This window comes from Gopherus evgoodei, chromosome 7, assembly GCF_007399415.2.
Source record: "Gopherus evgoodei ecotype Sinaloan lineage chromosome 7, rGopEvg1_v1.p, whole genome shotgun sequence".
NCBI classification, from domain to species: domain Eukaryota; kingdom Metazoa; phylum Chordata; order Testudines; family Testudinidae; genus Gopherus; species Gopherus evgoodei.
In genome coordinates, this window is record NC_044328.1 from 67640956 (window position 1) to 67664570 (window position 23615).

General features: G+C 42.5%; 1 protein-coding gene across 2 annotated transcripts in view; it reads right to left on the minus strand.

The window, feature by feature from the left end:
• The window catches only part of TUBGCP2 (tubulin gamma complex associated protein 2), an 89208-nt gene extending 65807 nt beyond the window's left edge, over nt 1–23401 (minus strand). Inside the window, exons 1-6 of one of the 2 annotated variants that reach the window (XM_030568286.1) lie at nt 23319–23401; nt 19984–20141; nt 16090–16218; nt 13709–13885; nt 10116–10275; nt 1790–1997 (exon numbers count right to left, since the gene is read on the minus strand). In XM_030568286.1, the coding sequence (XP_030424146.1) occupies nt 1790–1997; nt 10116–10275; nt 13709–13885; nt 16090–16218; nt 19984–20133 (824 nt within the window). In that variant the 5' untranslated portion in view covers nt 20134–20141; nt 23319–23401. Of the gene's footprint in view, nt 1–1789; nt 1998–10115; nt 10276–13708; nt 13886–16089; nt 16219–19983; nt 20142–23153; nt 23296–23318 lie in introns of those variants that run through there. The other variant, XM_030568285.1, reaches the window with a different exon arrangement.
• Between the last annotated feature and the right edge of the window lie 214 nt (nt 23402–23615).

A 23615-nucleotide genomic window follows, 5' to 3' on the forward strand; every position in this document is an offset into this window, starting at 1 on the left:
CTGTTATAAGAAGTTTATGTATAGTTTGTCATGTTTTTTTTTTCTGTATATATATTTTAAAAACACTAATAAGTTAACAGAAAAAGAAACATGGTCTGGATGTGAGAGTCTAGAGAGAGGGCGGAGACTGTTACTAGCCTAAGTGACAGGAGTACGGTGATGTGGTCCACAGTGACAGAGAGGTGGGAGACAGGGAAGGTTTGGAGCGGGGCTCAGTTTTGGCTATGCTGAGTTTAAGTTGGTGGCTGGACACCCATGAGGAGCTGTTCAGACAGAAACAGACAGACAGGCAGGCAGAGATGCAAATTTGGATGGAGGGAGTGGGGTCTGGAGTGGAAAGGTAGATTGGAGAGTCATCAGTGTAAATATAGTAGGCATCTGGATATGATTACCCAGCAATAGGATAAGGAAGGAGAATAGGGCGGAGCCAAGGCTGAAGTCCTGTGGGATGCCTATTGAAAGTGTGCATGGGTGGGGGAAGATGAAAGGGAGGCATTGAGCAAATTATTAGAGAGGTAAGAGAACCACAAAAAGCCAGTCACAAAAGCCAGAGGAGGACAAGACTTCAAGAGGAAAAGCATGGTTGATAGTGTCAAAGTCAGAAGTTTGGAGTACAGGACCTGAGATCTGGCCAGAAGAGTTCATTTGAGGCTCTGTCGAGAACAATTTTTGGGAGCATAGAGGGTGAGAGCTACATGGAGCAGCCCTAGGAAGGAGCTGGAGGAAAACAACTCCAGAGAGCTAGTAGTGAGGGCATGACTGAGGAGTTCAGAAAGGAAGAGAGATGAGAGATACTTTGAAGGTGAAGTGAGCTCCTTTCTAAGAACTATCATTAGTACTTATTGGAAAAGTTTGGCCCTAACATGGGCCATTATCACCATTGTTTTTCTGATCGGGTGGTCCTTTAAGGACATTCAGTTGCTGATTTGATTACATCTGTTGTGCTCTGGCACGCAACATGGTAGACTGCATGAAGATTGTCATCCCCTCCCTCAGAAGTCCCAGGATTTGTCTTCCCCATAGGCAGTGGACTAAGTGAATAAGCAACTTCAGACAACATACAGAAGGTGTAGATATCTCCTCCACAAATGGAAAATTCAAAAAAAAAAAATCACCTAATTGTGTTGCCTCGTTTGTACTTCATCACAGTCACATTACAGACAACCGTCCCAGTCACATTTACAGTGTTGACACAAACGGGATCCATCTAGCTACCGCAGAAGCATTAGAATGGTTTTCAAATCTCAAGATTCAGCTATAATCTCAGCCTGTGGCTTTTTAAATGCCATATGAAAGAAGAAGAATACTTATAGGGGATGTATAAGTAAAGGGGAGCAATCCATTTACTTCACCAGTATGTGCTGAGTGCCCCCAACTCCACTAGCCAGAGTTCAGAGGAGCATTCAGCATGCAAACACCACAAATGCTTTTCCTGCCCCCATTTAAGACCCCAGAAGCCCTGATCCACATTAACAGCTGTGATGCTAGGACATCACAACTACCGTTCCACTCTGCTGAAGCTAAGGTGCTGACTCAATAGAGACTCAGGCAGGGGCTGGCTTGTAAGCCAGCTGAACAACTTTGAGGAGTTTTTTATTTTATTTTATTTTACTTTACATCCCAATGGGTATAAACTAAACTAAGGTGGTTTCTAAACCAGGCAGCATACTTGCAAATAAAACACTGCATAAAACAACACAAACTGAGATTCTGTAATTCAATTCTGGGTGTCAGATCAAACCAGACAGACACATCCTAACATGGGAATAACAAAGGCCACTTCGGATACCTGGTCACAGTGGAGTAACTCGCAGCTACAGGAAGAATCCTGGTCACTAGCTCTTTGACTGACATGTCCAAATTGGGATCCACTAAGAAAGCTCGGTTCTGCCTGCCTATGAGAGGCTGTGCTGTGATGTATCTTCCATCCACGCCAGTCAAGACATACAGCAAGTCTTCCACAATTGTAGACTCTTGAGAAGCTAAGGGTAAGGTACCTATTTGAAAACAGAGGACAAAAAGTACAAAATCTGACCACACAACAGAACTATTCTCAGCCCCTTTTCATTCCTCTGTGGCTTTTTGATTGGTATGCTCAGGCTGCATTAAAAAACAGTGAAACATGGAGATGAGGTGCTGTTAAAAGGGACAGTATGCATCATTCTCCTCAATGGCAATGCTGTCTTCCCACCTTTTAGTATAAGCAGAGTGAAATTAGGCCTTGTAGTAAGGATAAACCAAAGCAATCTTCAGAGAAGATGGACCCCAGTGCTCTGAGTTTTTATTGAATGTTCAGAAGTCATCAAGAGACTTTTTAAGTGAAAATTGCAGAGTTTTGATCTAGTACTTGGACTTCAACAGAAAATATTATGACTCAAGGAGAAGACAACTAAGTTACCTCATCTTTGTGTAAGGGATGGAAAATAATTCATCTGCGGTAAAATCCATAAAATGTCCGCCTAGATTTCTAAACCAGAGAACAGAATTCTTTACTTTGTTTGTATGCCAAAATATAAGTTATACAGATATACATACGTACCCAACATATATGACCATGATAGCTATGGAAGAAATTACATTCACTTTGCACATTTGATCTTCCCACCTGTAGTCTGCCCACTAATCTAATTGCACTGGACTGCACTTGTCAGCAGTTTTCCTAGAGTTGAAATTTTTCAGTAAAAATAAATGAAGGTTACTTATTCGTAACTGGAGTTCTTCAAGATGACAGAATATTCACACTTATGGACTCTGCACTGCCTGAGGGTGCCCAATGGTAGAACCCTCTCCCACTCCAAGCAGTGCCTGTTGGAGCACCTGTGTACCACCCCCTCCTACTCCTTCTCTCGGTATCTCTGAACATTCTGAGGGTGATGCTATAAAAGGGAAGGCTGCTCCCTCTATCACCTCAGATATCACCTCTATCACCTCCTTTAGCTGCCAACCCAGACAACCCGGATAGGACTCTGAGAAAAATGGTAAGGTGTGTGGGAAGTGTGACTATGCAGAGTAAACGCGAAGAAATCTGATTACAAATAAGTAACCTTCATTTCTTTTTAGAGTGTCTCTAGATATTCCTATTCACAGGTAGAGTGACAAGCGGTGCTGAAAAACCCTGAAGATGAGAACAGAGTCCTAATTAAATCATCAAACCATAGAAATGCAGGACTGGAAAGGACCTTGAGAGATCATCTAGTCCAGCCCCCCGTGGTAAGGCAGGACCAAATAAACCGGGACCACCTGACAGTTGTTTGTCTAACTTGTTCTTAAAAACCTCCAATGACGTGGATTCCACAACTCCCTCAGGGATAACGATTGAGCCAAATTTGGCATCTGCTCTAGACACTAGATCCAGTGCATAATGTTTAGGGAATGTGTGCATTGACTTTCAAGTAGCAGCTTTAAAAATTTCTCTAATAGAAACATGTTTAAAACAAGCAAAAGATGCAGCTACAGCTCTAGTAGAATGAGACCGCAAAACAGGCAGCTCAGGAATTTCCATAACTCATATAACACTGAGCAATGCATTGTTTAACCCATCTGGAAGTAGTCTGGGCAGACACAGCATGACTCATGATTCTTAGCATAATAAACAGTCTAGATGACTTCCTAAAACTCTTAATGCTATCTGAGTAGTATGCAACAGTTCACCTACCACCAAAAGTATGTAAGGCAGACGCTCCTTTATTAACATGAGGTTTTGGAAAGAAAACCGGTAAAATAATTGTTTGATTGATATGAAACTCAGACACTATTTTTGATAAAAACCTGGGATCAGGTGTAAGAACCACCTAATTTTTGTCAAAATTCATAAATGATAGGTTAGCTATCAGGGCATGCAATGAACTCACCCTTCTGGCTGATGTAATAGCAGTAACAAAGACTGCTTTAATAGATGAATAAAACAAAAGAACAATACGCAAAGCATTCAAGTAATGATCAAAACATGGTAAGCTGAAACAACAGCCAGATGAACTTTTAAAGACAAATTAGACAATCTTTCAGACGCTAAGTACATTAAATATTGCAAAATACAGGGTATGGAAGCTTCAGTAGAAAGTCAAATTTATCCCTCAACTAAGCAACAAATCTGGTCAACTTTAACAGGTAACACTTTCTTGTAGACAGCCTTCTAGAACTATGTAGAACATTTTGTACCAACGAAGAACAAGATGGCTCAAGACTAGTCAAGTCCGATAGCCTAACCTGTCAGATGAAGCAACTGTAGATTTGAACAAAGAATCCCGTCTTGTTACTGTGACAAGATATTTCGAGACAGAGGAAGACGCATGTTTTATCTGTCTGACAGCTGATGCAGATCCATGTATCACTGCTGTTTTGACCAAGCTGGGGCAATCAATATAATTTTTGCTGTCCTGACAAATCATCTTCACCACTTTCTAAATTAAAATGGAAAGGAGTGAAAGCACACAGAAGGTCTGTGATCCAGGGAGGCCTTGGTATCAACTGGCAACAGGAATAAGAGGTGCATAGGGGTTTACAGGGAACCCCTAGATCTGATGTTTACATAATAGCATGCCAAAGGATGGCATGTGAGGTCTCTACCAACAGCCAGTAATGCACTGATCATCTTAATAACTGCAAGATATACGTACAGATGATATTTCAGAAGTTGTTTTCAGTATAGATACACTATGTTCTTAAGGTATGTGAATTAAGACAGGTCCCCAGAAGGTGATAAACAGGGGTCGGTGAATGCTTCCCTTACTGGCTGGTCATTGCATACGATCTGAGAACAATCTGAGAACCAAGCCAATGGCTGATTCTATAATTAATGTGCGATGCTCTTTTCCTGAAAAGCCCAGTGACTTTGGATTATAAATTGAGCTAAATTGGATCCCCATCCAGTGTTGGAAGTATCTGACATTATAATTGATGAAGAACAGAACATTCCTGAGAATGCTTGATCTGTTTGTTCACTACCTCAGCAAATCCAGAACATCCTGAGACATAGTGACAAACCTATGAAGACAGTCCTGACTGGATATATAAACTCAAAACACCCTGATCATTCTGAGAGTGTTATAGGGGGTTACATAAGACCCATTAGACCCAGGAAGAGGATTGCCTTCTGGTGTTAGAAAAACAAAGTGGGTAGGGTAATATCTTTTACTGGACCAAATTCTGTTGGTGAGAGACACAAACTTTTGAGTTTACATAGAGTTAGCTCTTCTTCAGGTCTGGGAAACATTCTCGGAGTGTCACAGCTAAATACAAGGTAAAACAGATTGTTTAGCATAAGCAGTTAACACATATTTCAAGGGACTATTCAAGGTGAAGTGAACCCATTAACACCCCTTGCAAATTTCCTGATAAGGAGGAAAGACCTTGGGAAAGAAGATGTAGGACATCTTATTTGAATTAAAATTCAAAACTAGGGTAATCCCGTCTCAAATTAGTTAGCTAAAGTGGTAATTGACTATCATATTATTTGTTTTTCAAGGGTATAAAAAGAGTTATGAATCTAAGAGTTGTCAGACATCACCTAATCATGTTGCAGTTATTCATGGAAGTAGCTCCAACATCATCAAATACTGGATGGGAAGTTTCCTCTACAGCTACTGAAAGTAAGTTCAACATGGCTACCATACAATCCACAAAGTCATGGAACTGCACAGCATCCTCCAAAGGGGAGGATGCTGAAACCACATGCATCCGCTAGTCAGGGAGCAAATCTGGATCAAGGTCACAAGGTGGGATCCAGGAACATACCCATGGGAAGAGCAAAAGGACAAGGGGGTTTTGGAACCAAGAAACCGCACTTTCATACAGAGGTGAAGTATGGAGGGTGGTTCCATTAATTTGTTAACACCAGGTTGAGATCCCGTGGGGGGTACAAATTGTACCTGTGAATATAACCTGTCTAACCCTTTTAGAAATCTGATTTTTTAACTCCATAACTATCTATTACCCACTGAATGGTGAAAAACAAATAGCTGCTCAATGTATTCTAACAGAACTAACTGTCATATCTTAAGTATCAGAGGGATAGCTGTGTTAGTCTGGACCTGTAAAAGCAGCAAAGAGTCCTGTGGCACCTTATAGACTAACATGATGTCGGACATGCGTCCGACGAAGTGGGTATTCACCCATGAAAGCTCATGCTCCAATACATCTGTTAGTCTATAAGGTGCCATAGGACTCTTTGCTGCTGTGATATCTTAGTATTTTAGGTGCGATAGTCCAAAACATGGTTAATGGAAGCTTGCTCTGGAGAGACACATTTCTATTAAGACCAGATAAAAACGTTTCCATTTAGCCAGGTAAGTACGCCTTGTTGAAGCCTTTTTGCTATTCAGAAGTACTTCCTTAACATCTTTCAAGCAAGCACTTTCTAATGGTGTTAACCATGAAGCATCCATGCTGTCAAGCAGAGGGCTTGCAGGTGCTGGCAGAGCAGACAGCCAAGGTCCTGAGAAATCACATTTGGATCCAACAGGAGAGACAGAAAAGGTCTCACAACAATGCTACTAGGGCTGAGATCTAGTACTGCCGAGGCCACGCTGGTGCTATTAAGGCAATCATGGTCCTGTCTGCTCTTGCATGAGACTCTGGACAGGAATGGTATTGGTATCTTCTATAGTAGCAGGAAAGCATTTGTTAATGAACCTGGCTGTAACCTTGTAATAAATGAAGGAGGGGAGGGGTAAGTTCCCTTTTATGGACACCCAGCCAGTCAATTAGCTATAAAGTCCTTCTTGGTAGCTGTTCTCTACTTGCTTTACCTGTAAAAGGTTAAAAAGTCTGACAGTATGCATATTCTAATTTTTAGAATCCTTGTGGGCCCCCACCTTCTGCACTCAAAGTGCCAGAGTGGGGAGTCAGCCTTAACAGACCCCCAGGGAGCAGAACTGATAGCATTTTCTGTTGGCCTTTGTGGCAAACATATCCACTTAGGGAGCCCCCACAGCTGAAAGATGGATCGGAAGAGGGACAGGGAAGGAGGTGAGAAAGGAGGACAGAAACAAATTGAAGGGACTATCCCAGATACACTGTGCTTAGGACCCACCAGTTCAATGTGACATGAATCCAGGAACAGAGGAAGTGGGATAGATGATTGGCAAACATATGGGAAGGAATAGATGGGCCTGTAGGAACTGTAATATTGCCACCAACAAACCTGTCAAAATGCATGCTTAGACTGAGCTGCTAGTCGAGAGGAATCTGCTGTCACAAAGGAAGAGGGGGCAGAGGTGGTCAACACCTGTAATTCCTCACCCTTTTTCTTGGAAGGTCTTGGGTCCATGGGATAAACTTCTGATAACTGTGAGCTTGCTGGGGCTGGAACTGCTTCTCCTTGTCACAGTGTGTTGACTCCATGCAACTTCAGAGTTGTCCTGGAATATTTTTGGCTACGAGGCCTATCGTCCATTTTTTCCACAAAGAGGCAGATCTTGAATGTTCTGCTACACTTCAGGAGGAAGATCGGATGACTGCAGTCAAGCTGCTGAGTTTGCTGTATCCAAGCTGTCCAGGCCACCAGCTTGCCCTCTTCCACCACCACATCAAACTCCTGCCTTATGTCCTCTGGTAGTCTGTCTTTAAACTTCATGTTTTCCCACCGAGAGAAGTCAACGCGACTTAGAAGAGCTTACTGGTTAGCAATTCTAAGTTGCAGACCTATCATCTAATAAAGTTTGCAACCAAACTAGTCCAGTCTCTTTGATTCCTTCCCCTTTTGCATCGATGCTTCCTGTCCCTGCCTCATTCACTCATTATCTGCTGCCACCATCAAGAGCCTGGGGGAGGGTGAATGTAGAGGTATTCAAAATGCTTAGAAAGAGCACATTTTGCTGTAGGAGCTAGGGAAGAAAGGGTGTGCCACAGTGTTCTGAGTGGCTCCAGAATTGCTTCATTAATCAGGAGCACCACTTTGGAGGGACCTGTCGAAGTGAATATGTCCACTAGTTTCTAAGATATCTTACAGACCAATTTCACCCGAATGTCTTACACTAAGGCCATCCTTTTAAGCAGTTCTTTGTGAGCCTGGTAATCTTCCTGTGTCAGTGAATTGCTCACCATCTCTATAGCCTCATCTGGTGACGAGGAAGACTGTACCAGAATGCTGAAGCAATGTCTGGTCTCTCTTGTGGTGGAGTTGCTGTCTGAGCAACTTCCAGCTGCTTGGTACCAGCACTGAGTGTCAGAGAATATTATCTGCGGTGCCAATGATCTCACTACACCCTCAAAGAAGTCAACTGAGGTGGGTGAGGAAGATCCTAGCAGCGGAGAGATACCCAACAGAGTTCAGAAAGGCCACTGACATGGTGGTGAGGCTCATGCTTGCACAGGTCATTGTGCCTTGAGATGTGCTCACTGCTGGGACTGCTGTGAGACCCATGGACCCCAAGGCTCTCATGAAGAGGTACACATCCCATTTTGAATGGGACACAGACCCAAACTCTGAGTTTGAAGGAGATGACTCTGAGTCCTGCAATAAGAGTGGAGCAGATCCTGTGTGGACAGGAAATAGATAAGCTGAGCCTGGGGTTGGTGGTACTGAGGATTTTAATGGTGGATTTCCTCTGGAATGTCCTGGCTCTTAGGTACTAGAAGTGTAGAGGGCATCAGGCTGCATGCTCTAGTGGAGCTGGTGTAGGAACTGTAGTCACCAGTATTGGCTGAAATTCTTCCTGTACCACCAAGGACACTGGTACAGAAAGACTGAGTAGTTCTCTGGCAGCTGTGTATGCCTCTGGCATCATCGGTACCTGAATTTGGTCTTGAGCTTGAGGTCTTTGCATAGGAACTTCAGGGGTCAGCCGCAATGGAAGTTGCAAAAGTTCCAAAATTGACAAAACCTCCTTTCTAGATGAGGAGGGCTCTGGGGAACACTTCCCCTCAGAGTGTCCCACAGAGTCTTTGCCTCTAGGTGGCCTTGGCTGCAATGATCTTGCTGAATGGAGTTCCGGGTCTTTGGAAGATCTCTCTCTTCTTTGACAGATCAAGATGCTGCAAATATCTCAGGTGGTGTACTCCATACTTGAAGTGCAGCACTCAGAGCATGCTCTGAATCAGATGGCTTGCTGCCTCCATAGGAAGATACTTAAGTCTCGCTGCTCTATCTTTGTTTAGAGAGAGGCAAAAATCCTTTACAAATGTGATACTGATCACTGACCAACACTGGCCTGGCACACGACCAGCAGGACTTAATCCCTGGAGAATTACGCATGGCTCCAATACTGGTCCTAAGATTCAAATTTAGTCCAAAAAGGACCTAAAACTAAAACCTATCAGTAACACTAATAATACTTTATACCTAATTGATTACTAAAGAGAACAAACAAACTATATACAAAGCATGAGGGGGGAAAAAAACTTGCAATATCAAGACTGTTGGAGCACTTCAACAACTGTCACTGATGGTAAGAAGGAACAGAAGGATCGGGGTGGTTCCATCCTCTTACACCTACACCCATGGTGCATGATGGCAGAGAACACTCGAGCTACCCTAATTGGTGCTTCAGAGAGAAAAGTTCTCTGATATCTGTACACGAGGTGCACACACATACCAACAGTGGCATAGACATGTGCAAACACTCAAAGAAGAACCATCATTTTCATCTCCACAATGCCTGGGGAAGGTGGCTCCAGAGAAAATCTTGCATGAACTGATCTGACATATCTTATGAGTATACAGTCAGGACTAGCACTATGACATTTCCAAGTCATCCTACATCCCATCCCTCAGAGCCATCAGATGACATTGATTCCTGATGCTTTGGCCAGATGTTTCTGACATGCACCCGGTGGGGACGAGTTATCTGAATGGCCATGACCTCAGGAGGCCCCATCTTTCTGAGGAGCTACAGGATCTGAAGAAACCTGTCACACTGGGTTCTGACTGGAGCAAACAGATGTGTTATCATTTGGTTTCACACATGGCATCCAATGAAATTTTGGGGCTCGGATTCAGTATTGACAAATACTGTAAACAAAGCCTTAAAGCTTTTCTCTCAGCCCATTTCTTCCTTAGTAGAGTTAACTGGAACTAAGTTTTCTCCTCATCTTGAATATCTGGTGAAATCTGAATGAGACCAGAGAGTAAATACACTGAATAAAACACTCGTCATTTTTGTCTGTGTGATACGTACCTATAGGCACTGTTGTGTCAGTGCTTAAACTGGAACCAGTTAAGAAATCCCCATTAAGTGCAGATCTCTCATACACCCAGGCTGGAAATACTGGAATAGGCTGGCCAGAATTCTTCTTGTTTTGCTTGTCTCGGAGTATCTTTCGTATAAGCTCAAGAGGCTGTCAGAAAGGAGAGAGGGGTTTCTTTAAAAACACTGACCTGGAAAAGCATCATTTTACTAGTCTATTTTACTATTACTAGTCAATCTGAGGACAACAGTGGAGAGAACAGAATGCAGCAGCTGGCTACTGGTTACAACAATGCAGGGCTGTTTTCTTTGTATGTTAGTGAAATAAACAAAGCTTCTAAGTAAAGACAAAACAGCCTGGTTTTTCCATTCCCAACTCTACGGCTCAGTCACTACAAGAAGACAGAAAGGCAGGTTAACTTTTCTGCCTACAAGGGACCGGCCAATACCATGGAAGACATTATTTTTGCATTTTGCTATTCTCAGGTAGAGTTTACCATTGTCCACAGAATAAATGGTGATTTTAGAGTTTTATTCTCAACTGTGACAATTTACTATGGGTTGAAATCTGGGTCACAACCTAGAATTAAATTCCATCTTCCAAATTATGCAGAGAATAACATGCTGGCTAACAAACCACAGAACAGCTCTAGGAATACTGAGCATTTGAGGAAACGCATGGCACTTTCCCACCCCAAGGCACCATTCTCCCTGATAAATGTGTGACAGATTCCACCCCTGGAATCCCTAGCACACATTGACCCAGTGCTCCCCAGAATATGCAGATGCTCATAAAAATATCCAAGTCCTACCTGATGTAGGAACTGGCTTTGCTAGACTCTGTGCTTCTCCTCTGACCATCCCCAAATATCATTTGTGTTGGGATGAATTCTCTATGTTCCAGTCTTTTCCATTTCTTTCTCCTCCAAGAATACCATCACCTCCCCCTTGGCCAGTTCCGTCTCCAAATACTTCTAGCATTAGTAGGGCTAGCCTTAAGCACAAGTAAAGCAACCAGATGCTTGGGGCCCTCTATTGCATGCAATCTCCCTTTCTAAAATTAGGACTAGATGAGGAGGCAGCGAATGGTCTGATCCCCTTCTCCTTCCAACAGTTTGGGCTTCTGAGCCTAAAAGTTACACGGTTAATCCTGAGGACTAGACACTGGCAGGAGTTCTAATGAGATAACCAAGGACTGAAGTCAGATGAACAGGCACTGCCACTAGTGACTCCAAAAGGACAGCACATCACACTGTCCCAGGAATAAATGTCATGAAGACACCGGAAGAGGAGTGTGCATTCAAGGTGCAACCCCACAACCAGAAATGAACCTTATATTCTTGGTGGTGAATGGGGGTTGAGGATAGCTCTTGTACTGGATTTCTGTACTTCCAGACTATATTACTATCACTGTGTCATGCTCTAGGTGCAATTCACACCAGTGAGAGGTTTTCATCACTTGCCCTGTAACCCTGATTGCCTTAAAATGCTCTGGTGCTGTAGCTGGACGCTCCCACCCAGCATACAAGCATGATCTGAGTGTGTAATAAGCTGCCCCGGATCAGTTCCGACTCCAGCAGCCTGCTTGTTACAACACAGTCACATTCTAGACTCCACCTGCTCAAGGTCATCTTGCCAAGTGTAACCAAATACCGCTCAGTCACGAATTTTCCCAAAACTTTGCAATGTCCAGCCCCTTTCCTGAACCATTCAGAGGCATAAGGTTTGTTTGCTCCTTTAAAGAGACTAAGCGCACAGCTTATCACTATAACTGGAGTTAACTATCACTTCAATTCCAATACAGCACTGGGTTGGTTTAGATTAAAAGCAAAACAAGCTTATTATCAAAAGGAAATAGGATTTTAAATGAGTTCAAGTATAAAGGACAGAGTTAGAAATAGTTACAAGGAAATAAAAGTGAAAAATGCTTTCTAGAGACCAAGACTTAACAAAACTACAGTTCTGGTTCAAAGTAATATTCTTACCACAGTACCTTCCAGCAACATGTCTGACCACCCACTTGGTCAGGATCTGTCACCAAGTCCAAAGTTCTCCATTCTTTGTCTTCTTAGATGAAAGATAACCTGAGGTTCTTTGCCACTTTCTTTTATAGTACAGTGAACCTTTGAAATGGATTCTCCTGATAGTTACCACCAAATAAAGTTCATTCAAGCTGTGAGGAAGGAGATACAGAGTCTTGTGGGGAAGGAAGTTCCATGCTGGCTTCTTTCACAGCTGGTTTGTTAAAATATAAATTGATCTGTTCCTGCAATCTCCCTGCTGACATGATGCTGAGTGGTTATCTCCTCCCCTTGTTAGCTTGATGGTTCTGTTTACCATCTATGTAAATGCATTCTCACTGTCTCAATGTACCTTGGAAGTACCTTTGTCTAGGTTGGGGTAACTTCAGCCATGCCTTCCAAACACACTTCAAGATCATAATTCCCAATACGTTTGCAATTTTGAATGTACGCTCTGTATATACACTGCAGAATAATATTAATGATCAGTATGTTATTACCTTTCTATTGATAACTTGCATGACTCACCTTTTATATACAGGTCATGATATTAGTGAGTGAAGGAATACTGAACTGGTCAGGACAGATGAAACTCTCGACCAGATACCTGTCAGTTCCTTGCCTTCCTGCACTGGGAGTCTGTTACAGTCATACATAGATCCACAGAATCTGTGCTATGCCCCAGCTTTTAAACAAATTTTTGGAGGAATCTTTTCAGTGTGCTAGACCACCAAAGGGTCGGTCTCTTCCTTCAGGGTAGGCCATCTGGCCTCACTGGTCCCAAGACTGAACCTCCTGACTCCAGAATTTCTGCTTCATACTGTGAGCTCTGCTCAATGTGTCCAACTGAAACAGACTGCTGGTTAGAGACTTGTACATTCTTCAAGGAATAACGCATCCCAGCAAGTATTTGCAGTGACACCAAACAGCATTTTCAAAACAGAGCAGGATTTATAAGTCAATTGGAATACAGCACTTGAAATCCTTGCGTTAGCACAGAGAAACAAGTGTTAAAACATAGTCCATGTTGGTCTAGCTAGAGCAATCCACCATCCAAGCGGTAGTGGATGCCTTCCTAGGCTGTCTCTCTGACTTTTTTTTCCAGTCTCAGATGCTTCTGCCAGAAGCCCACTCTTTATGCTCTCCCAGTCCTCTGCCTCCAGACATGGCCATGCTGAGTTTGCAACCCCATCTACCTATTATTGAGTGTTAATTGTTCAGTCCTTGGGGATTTCATTGTCCCTTTGCATCCTATGTTGATCTTCATCAGTTTTGACCAGTTCCCTAATTATCATATTTACTGCAGACCAAATAGCAAGGTGACACCCACACCACGTCCTGCGTCTCTTCCCTCTACCCCCCAAGAGAAAATGTACACTTTTTTCTTCCACTGGGAAGCAATGCAAAGTACAGAGGGAAAGTGAGACACACATAGGATTTAAAAAAATTTTACAGAAAATTCCCACTTTGCCACAATTACACCACAAGATAATAAAAGACAATGATTAAATCCCTACACTCTCAAGGCAGTCTTGTATCTCCAGACCGTCGAAGAAACAGTACCTGCTGTACAGTGGAGCTGGTTGTTACACTGCCAAGTTGCTTGCGTAACTCCTCGAGTTCCTGCATGGATATCTTGGAAGTGGTTGAGGGAATGGTAAAACTGGTGCTGCCACTTGTTGTGGCATTCACTGCAAGTTCTGCCCTTTCCTTAGCATTCTGCTGCAAATACTGGAGTGTCTGCAAATACACAACAACAAAAAGAACTTATTCATGAATGCAGAACAACAAGGATTTAGACAAGATGCTCTAGAAATATCAAAAAATTGATAAGAGAGAGACCTTCACTCAAATACACACAGTTATTGCACATCTCACCCCTTTTTCAACGACTCCTTGATTCAAGTATTTTATAAGTTGTCTTTGTGCAAGATAAGGGATGTAAAATATTAACCGATAAGCATTAGTCTTACCGGTTAACCATCCTTAACCGTTAACCCCAGCCGGTTAACTGTTTAAACAAAATATATTTTAGTCGTTTAAACAGTTAACTTCTAAAACAGTATTCATATCCCTATGCAAGATCCTCTTTTTAATGTTGCCATGGCAAGCAAATATATACAGTTGTGTGACATTGAGGTCACTAATTTAAACATTCCCAAACAGTTTGCTGTCTGTTAAATGTATGCCATAAAAGAACAAGCAGTAATATATTAAGATATATATTTTAAAAGAAACTGGACTATAATGAACTGTATGTACAATGAGATTGAGTAAAATTTAGTGAGAATGTTTTTCATATCTTGACTTCTGGGCTTTAAATGTACAATGTGAATGCTACATTAACATACGTTTTTTTTACTCCTCCCTCCTTTTTAATGAGGAAATCACAAAGGAAAAAGGGAGAAAAAAGCTCCAAAGGGGTGCACTTTACAAGCTCTGTAGATGTGGCACTTACAAGGACACACCAATTTAAAAATTACAATTTTCTTTGCATTTTTACACCTTCTATTGTTTCAGATAACCTCCCACACAACTGTAACAGAGAACAGAAGGAAAAACGTCTCTTTCTGTATGTTTACTTAATGAATTTGACAGCCCTTCCTGTATTCATCTTTACTCTTTCCCTGATGTAGCCAGTTAGAAACAATAGATGAAACTGTGGATTTCTCACAAAGGAATAGAGAGATTAATTTTTTTAAAACAATAACAAAGAAAACAGAAGATAAGATTCTGAAACCAAGAATTTGTTAGGGGTATTAGCAGCAGGGAGAGTTCCTGTAACCTCTTTTAATTCATTAAAAAAAAAAAAAAGAGATGATTTCAGCTACACTGTGTTCCCTTACTTGTTCACATTGCAAATACCGAGAGCACAGGGCTTGTAATGTGCAGTGAGACATGCTTGAAGAGTGGGTTTGAAAAAAACAAATAAGATTTATAGCACAAAACATTAAACACTGATGTCTCTGTGTTGTAAGTTTTTTATGTTTTAGTTTTTCTTCATAAAAAACAAACATGCTAGGGCATGAGGTTATCTCCCCAGGAAACTAACTGCTGAAGTCTTGAAGGTCAGAATTCTCAAAAGTGACCTCTGATTTTGGGTGCCCAACTTTGAAGCACTTAAGACTGAATCAATGGGACCTGCAGATGCAATCATGGGTGCTTAAAGCTTCTGTAAATCAGGGTCAACATGCGTCAAGCTGGCCATCTAAAAATGGAGACATCCAATATAAGAAGCCACTTTTGAAAATTTTCAGACATTAAGTTTACTTTGTTGAAGGTTTCCAGATAAGTTTTAAGAAGAAATATTTTGAATGCAGAAATTCTATTTGCAGATCAAGTTTTGTACACTGAGTACTTTCTCCACAGATATTAGCTCAGATTCTAACTAAGGCCTCAAATCCTGCAGTATAATCTGTGTGCTTACATCCACATGGAACAGAAATGAAATCAGTGGGGCTCTGCATGGGCATAGTAGTTAGCCTGTGCAGAACAGACTGCAGGATATGGGCCTTAGCAGTGTAGTGATGAGCATAAGAGAAGACCTGTTCTAATGAAATGTCCAATTCTTAAATGCTTAGAACTGTTATTTTTCCAATTTTATACATATTATACACAAAGACATCTTAACATCTTCTCAGAGCATAAAATGTATGGTTTTTACTCCTCATATAATTCAAAATAGCTTGAATGGATTTTTCTCAAAGTCAAAATTAAAATTCATGTCTAGCCTAAAAGAAAACTTGCTGGGAAATTCATGAGTAATCAGAAAACAGGGAGTTAAAATGAATGCCCTCAGACACCCTATTGCAATCTTACCTAGTTGGTTCAGATATGTTTGCCTAAACAGCTTCTTAATAGGGTGTACTATAATCAGAAATCATTGTTGTTACTTCCAAATATTATGCATCGGACTGACAGAAATGCAGAAACAAATATGCTACCTCTTTGTCTTCTGTGAGCTTTGACAGCAAATACACCAAAGGATCTAAATTTCTTGTATTTTTAGATTTCAGCTCATCATACTTCTTTAAAAAATCTTCCGGAGTTCGAGAAAATTCTGCTATTTTAACCTGTAAAACATCATATAATAATACAAGTTAAGTATTTAAAGATAAATGTTGGCATTTTAGGAGAAAGTTTTTTAGAAGAACAAAGAAAAAAGGTCAAACCTTGGCTATGGTGTTTGTAAAATGGAGCTACCTTTGCATACCCAACTTTACAAAGAGCCACTGAGGTGCTGCGCAAAAACCAGTATGTGATCATATAACTAAAGACTGTATCAAAATGCATATGCACAAGGAGCAAGGAGTAAGCTTACATGTGTATGACAGAATAGACCCCTGTGTCCAAACTACACACTACCGTAATGTTTGTATAAGGCATGCCTTGTGAGGTATTTAAAAATTCATAATTTGTGATCAATAATGTCATGGCAAAATGCACCTAGCAACATTATATGTAAATTTATAAACGTAAGCTGAAATCTTGACTGAAGTATTTTTCCCAGATAAGTCTAGGGAGTGGCTAAACCATTTTCTTGGAGACAAAGGGCAAGCTGATGCTGCAGCCAGGTGTCAACAAGGCTGAGGGACCATTACCTCCTCAGTAGCCATTATTTGGCAAGGAACAGAGCAGGGACAAAAATCTACATCTTAGCAAAGACACAGTATGGAGTTTCCTTTCTTCACTAGACTGCCTGTCATCTTGCTCCCAGCTGGAAATGCTCCTCAAAGGGGAGACAGGACTACAAAAAGAAGGAGTATACACCCACGACATCGTCCTCTCTCTCTCTGGCATTGCACCAAAGATGACAAAGGAAAACAGCCACTAAACTTGGCAGGGGAAGAGGGTCCTGACCTAAGAATTTGATCAGTAATCTGCTGGAGCATAAGGCAAGAAACTTTGCTTGAATCTCAGGTCATGTTTATACTATGGACCTTACAGTGGCACAGCTGTGCTCCAATAAGGTCTCCTGTTTAATAGCTCTGTGCTGGCAGGAGAGATCTCTCTCGCCAGGATAATTAAACCACCTCCAACAAGTGGCAGTAGCTATGTTGGTTGGATAGCATCTCCCACCGACATAGCGCTGTCCTCATTGGCACTTTTGGTGGTGAAAATTATTTCGGTCAGGGGTTTGTTTTCTTCACACCCCTGACCAAGAAAAGTGCTAATGTAGACAAAGCCTAATATAGTTTCTTAAATTAGACACTATTAAGTGTTTTATCTTTATTTTTCTTGTAACCATTTCTAACTTTTATGCCTGTACTTGTACTAACTTAAAATCTCTCTCTTTGTAGTTAATAAACTAGTTTTACTGTTTTATTTAATCCAGTATGCTTAAATTGGAGTGTCTGGGTACTATATGTAAATAATAAGATAGCATATTATTCACTTACAGAAATCACAGACTTAATGTATTTGTACTGTCCAGGAGAGGACCCCGGCAGTACAGGACATGCATTTCTGGGGGAAGATCCTGGATGCGGGGCATGTTGGAGTCACCCTGCAGTATAACCAAGACTGGTGAGAGCCAGGATGTAGCTGATTGGCTGCAGTTACACACAGACATTCAGGGAGTCCTGTACGCTGGAACGCCGTTTGTGAGCAGCCCAACTGGGAGATACTAAAGCAAGGCACCCAACATTGCAGGGCAGGGGTCACACAGCTCCCCTCTAGTCCAGAATGTGCCCTTGTATGTTACAACATGCTACCTTAATTCTAGCATTTCCTAATTTCTAAGTGATTCTCCTTTATATTCTTTATTCCTCGGGGAATTCTGCGCCACTGCATACATGCAGAATTAATGTTCCCCGCAGATTTTTTTTCTCTGCAGAAAATACGTTATGCTGGAGAGATTCTGAAGTTACCCCTTTTGCTCACCATGGGCTGCTGTGTCACCAGAACAGAGGGCAGCTGGCTCACCTACCGTAGCAGCTAGCAGCTGATAGGGAGGAGGAGAGGCTGTATTCCTCACAGTGCCCTGCCTGTGGGACCAGATGAGGAGGCACAGGATATGGGGGCAGACAGAGTGGGGCATACAGGGCTTCGGGGGGCACATAGACTGGTGTTCAGAAGGGCTAGTGAGGAGAGGACAGACTGGGGTGGGGGCTGAATGGGAGTGAGGCTGCAGGGACACATGGGGACAGGGTCACGTGTGCCTGACTGAATGGGAGAGGATAGGTGTCAGCCAGGGCTCCCTGGAGGAGGCTCCTCAGCTCCCTAACAATCTCTCCCTCCTTTCCCTAAATACTGTTAAATACTTCTCCCATCCATACCCAACAATGCTCCAAGTTTACTTCCAGGCTCCTTCCCAGCAATTGCTTCCCTTTCCCTCAGCTCCCCATTATCCCTGACTCCCCATAGCCTTGAAACTATTTCTGATGGATGTGGGAAATGAATTTCTATATTGTAGTTTAAATCAATTATTACTCAAAGTTCTGTATTACTATACCTAGTTAATAATCTGTTTGTCAGAAAACATTTTCTGAACCTTTTCTGTTATCTGTATTGTTATAGACATGCCTGTTGACAAAGGTATTTTGAAATAAAATTACCAAAATAATTGAAACTGGCATGATGATATTATATTATTTTGACCAAAAAAATGCAGAATTTTAAATCATTATGCACAGATTTTTTATTTTTTTGGCACAGAATTCCCCCATGAATGACTCTTCATACAGTTATTTTAACTAAATGGAATTGTGTGGAATTTTCAGGATCTAAAAATAAAGAGAGAAAATAAAGATACATAGTCATCTGCAACTATCTGCTAGACAGAAATAGAATACTGGGTTCTCTTACTGACTCTGGGCAAGGAGTATGATTCAGTTGTTAAAGCAACAGTCTTCAAGTTAGGGTTCTACTTGTTTATTTAATATTGTTTATATTTACACAATTCTCATTCATCTGTGGGTCTCAAAGTTCTTTGCAAAGGCAGGTATACAGGAATATCCGCATTGTACATATACCATGGCCAAGATCTGGCATATTCTTTCTGAAAGACAGTGTGGCTAAATGAATGAGTTACAGATCTAGGTTCTGTTCCAGGTTCCTTCAGAGTGGGCCTGTACAAACTCTAAACTCCAGATTCCCCTCCCCATTTTACAGACAGGATATGATACCCATACTCTAGGCAGTAGGAAAACATGACGTCATGCTCAATAACCGGGATGGGAATTGCACAGAACTATTAATCATAAGTGGAAGAAGTGAGGCAACAACTCATGGACTCCTGGCCTTCCTCTAGGCCAAATGTACTCTGTTGGGGGGGAGGGGAAGCAGCAACTCTATACTCCTGCTCATTTACAGATCCAAGGATAGCATTAGCCCTTTTGGCCACAGCATTATACTGAGAGCTGATGTTCAGCTAATTATCCAACACCAACCCCAAGTCTTTCTCAAGAGTCACTGCTTCCCAGGACAGAGTCCCCCATCATATCAGGATGGCCTTTATTCTTTGTTCCTAGATGCATACGTTACATGTCCTTATTAAATAGCGTATCATTTGCTTGTGTCCAGCTTACCAAGCAATTCTGATTGATCTGCATCGGTGACCTGCCCTCTTCATTATTTACCACTCTCCCAATTTGTGTGTCATCTGCACACTTTATCATGATGATTTTATATTTTCTTCCAGGTCATTGATAAAAATGTTAAATAGCTTAGGGCCAATAATGATCCCTGAGCCCGCACAGGACACATCCCTGTTCAATGACAATTCCCTGTTTATGGTTATATTTTGAGAACTGTCAGCTAGTCACACTCCAATTAAGAAAAAAATGCATTTCAACCATCACTGCAGCCTACCAGTGAGTAAATCCAAACTAGCTCACCTTAGCACTGTGTGCAGACACAGTTGTGGTAATATAAGGCGTTCGGTTCTTTTGCAGGAGATCTATGTACACTTCAGCTCCTTCCCCTCCATGAACACGCAGCAGGCTTAACAGCTCATTGACATCATGGTGAATGCGGAATTCACTCATGCTTCCACCTAGGGTTACAGATTTCACAGCACACTGAATGCAAAGCACAATAGATAATCTTACCACTAAAACTCAAAGCTAATCAATAAGGGTAAAAAAATTCCAAATTGCCTTAGTGGCCTAGGAGCCCAAGTCTCATTTTCAAAAATGAGACAAGCTTAAATTTCACTGAAAGTCAACATAATTTAGACTCTTCAGTACCTAAATCATTTTTGAAAGTGGGACTTAGGGCTTGTTTACACATGGTTATGACTACATTACAGAACTTATCGCTGCTAGTGCAGAGGCTTGTAGCTATGTTGGCGGGAGAAGCTCTTCCGCTGACATAGCACTGTCCACACCCGCTCTTAAGTTGGTTTAATTTACGTCACTCAAGGGGTGGCTTATTCATACTCCTGGGCAACATAAGTTATACCAACTTGAGCTGCATTGTGTACATAGCCATGCAGTTGTGCAGAAATATTGGTTCCTGCATAACTCCATATGTGGACACTTTTATTCTGGAATAAGAGTGCTTTATTCCTCTTTAGTTCAATCCACTTTTAAAGTGTATTAAACTAAACAGGAACAAGGCACACACATTCTTGAATAAGTGTGTCCACACATAGCTGTCCCTGAATAGTTCCAGATATAAAATAGTTCCATGTATAAACAAGCTGCTAGATTCCTAAGCCCCTTAAACACTTTCTAAAATTTTACCCCACAGCTTTGTAATATGCAGAGTACAGGCTCTCTTCAGCAGAGGTTAAACTTAAGGGTGTTCCTGCAGGCTTCTGAAGGCTAGATTGCTCTCATACTTGCACCAAAATAAAAAAATCCTTTGTAATTAATACTTGCACCAAAAATCACCAAAGTGCAACTTAAAACTGAGTTAGGCCTAGTCTACTTGGGAGAAACTGACCAGGATAGGTATTTCAGAAAAATTATTCCAGCATAATTTAGCTATATTGGAATAACTTCCTCATGTGGACACAGTTCTGGAATAGTTACTTTCAGAACAGAGCATCCATGAGGGGGGAGTTATTGCATAATAGTGATAGTGGAATTGTTATTCTGAAATAGTTACAGTAGCCAATTTCCACATGTAGATTAGCTGTTAGTGATTACAGTGGAAAAGCTAGAGAAAAAAGTATTTCCTTTCCTTTGCCTCTCAGCCTCTGCCTACTTTGTCTCTTCATCTGATGACCAGATCTTAAACTCTCCATTAGTTACACTGACTCAACCATAAAGTATGCTTGGGGAGATGTCTCTCACTGAAGGGAGAGGAAGCCCTCTAGCGGTTAAATGGTAGGAAGGCAGCTGACCATCAGTTTACACTAACAAGTCTGCATGTCAAATAGGAAACATCTTGACCAAAGGCACAAAACTGAAAAGCCCCATTAGCAGGAGAAAAGCAGGAAAATGGTATTTAAATAATGGTCAAATACTGAATAGCTGAATACTGGGAACAAGATACAAAGGTGATGGGCATGGTATAGAGACGTAGATTAAATTACAAAGAGTAAAATGCTCTAAAATCTGCAGGGCCCTTCCCTAACCAATATTCTGCTCTATATATATGCCTGGATCGCACAGTGAGGTCTTGCCTAGACTAGGATTTGGAAGTTTTTAGCTAACACATGTTAATAACCCAAACATCTCCCAAATCTGAGTCTAGAAAAGCCCTGGGAGAGATGAGTAGCACAGCAGATCTTCTCATCTTTAAAGATTCAAGGATAAAAATGTGTCCAGTTTCTACTTATTACAGTTCCACCCATTTTCTTGCAACATCAAATAGAACAACAATGAATGGGAAAGAGATAACTGAATCTTCACACAGTTATTCTGAATTTAGCACTGTTTTTCAATATACTTAGCTAACTTCACTGGGAATGTCAATCAAATCCACACTTAAGAAAGTAACATACTAACATAAACCTGTGGGAAAATAAGACTGAGTGAAATCTGGTGGCTTTATTTCACAACAGGGTTTGAACTGTAAAGGAAACAGAAACATATCTGGAGTTTTAGCGAGGAGGAAACAGCGACTGATTTTGACTTATTGTCAGTAGATATCCTTACATACCAACATAAATTAGATATAGTACAGGGCTAGGCAAAGAGAAGATGAAAGGAGCAGGCAGAGAGAGAGTCTGCATAAAAACAAAAGATGCTACTTCAGCTAAATTTTAAAAGCTCCTAATCAAATCCAGACGGCGAACGAACTCTGAGAATAATGGGATGAAGGGTCCTGTCACATTAATTCAGATTAAGGTCAGTGATGTAATAATGTGCACTACCTTGGCGGGAAAGATATTCCCAAACAGTTAGAACTAATGTTGGTCCCTGCAGACAGTAGTGGGGCTCCTCCACAACCAAGAACAGTGATACAACCAAAATGCTACGGCCAGCGGCTAGAAATCCCCTGGTATGCAAACTAAGCAGGGAGCCTCTCTCTCTATTAGGTGAGCCCAGTGCCTGAACCTCTAAAGGAAACTGCAGAAACCTCTCTTCAAGAAAGCCTTTGTCCACCTCTTCACTGACACTACTGACATCCATCTGCCTGCCCACAACACGTAAGAGACGGTAATAAATCAACCAAAGACCAAGCACCCACGGGAGAGCAGTGCCAGAGAACCCCGAGCGTGGTGTTGCTGTTAGTTTAGGCGAGAGGGCAGATCCCCCTGGGGGTCAGTACCACCCGCAGAGCCAGCTCCCCCTGCCCGTCGCGTTGCCACTACGGGAACCGCTATGCCAGGCCCGCGGTTGCTGTGGGGGCCCCACTCGAGGCCCAGGTTCCCGCTCGCTTCCTGGCGCTGGCGATAATCGCTCTCCAGGCGGCCCCGCAGGAGCCCTGCGCTGAGGGCCGCGGGGTGGGGGGTAACAGGGCCGAGTATTTGGTCCTGCCATGAGGGCAGGGGACTGGACTCGATGACCTCTCGAGGTCCCTTCCAGTCCTGGAGTCTATGAGTGGCAGCCCCCAACCCCGCTATCCTCATGCGTCCCACCACCCCGGCGCCCGCCCGGCTGGAAGCGGGTACCTTGTGCTGAGGCTGAGCAGCTCTCGCCGCCGCCGCGCGATGGGGGTGGGGGAGGCGGGGCGCGCGCGGAGCGGACAGCAGGTCGATGGGCGGGTAGGTGGCGCTCCGGAGCGCGCGCTCAGTGCGCGAGACTAGGGAAGGGCCGGGGGCTATTCAGGAACTCACACAGCAGCCGTTAGCGGGAGCCAGCGGCAGGCCCGCGGCGACCAGGCGGCGCACGGGGAAGAGGCGCGCAGACTCCGATTGGCTGACACAGAAGCGGCAGCATCCCAGGAGCCAATCAGAGAACAGGGTGGGGACCTATCATTTCAGGGCACGCCCGCCCGTGTTTCCCTGCGCTGCCCTCATGATGTCTCCTCTTTAACCACAGCCCCGAATCGCTCCCAGACGTCACGGTACCCGACCCACTCCGGTGTGACCCGGAAGTACCCGCCGACCCGAAAGCGATCTTCTCGTTCCCCC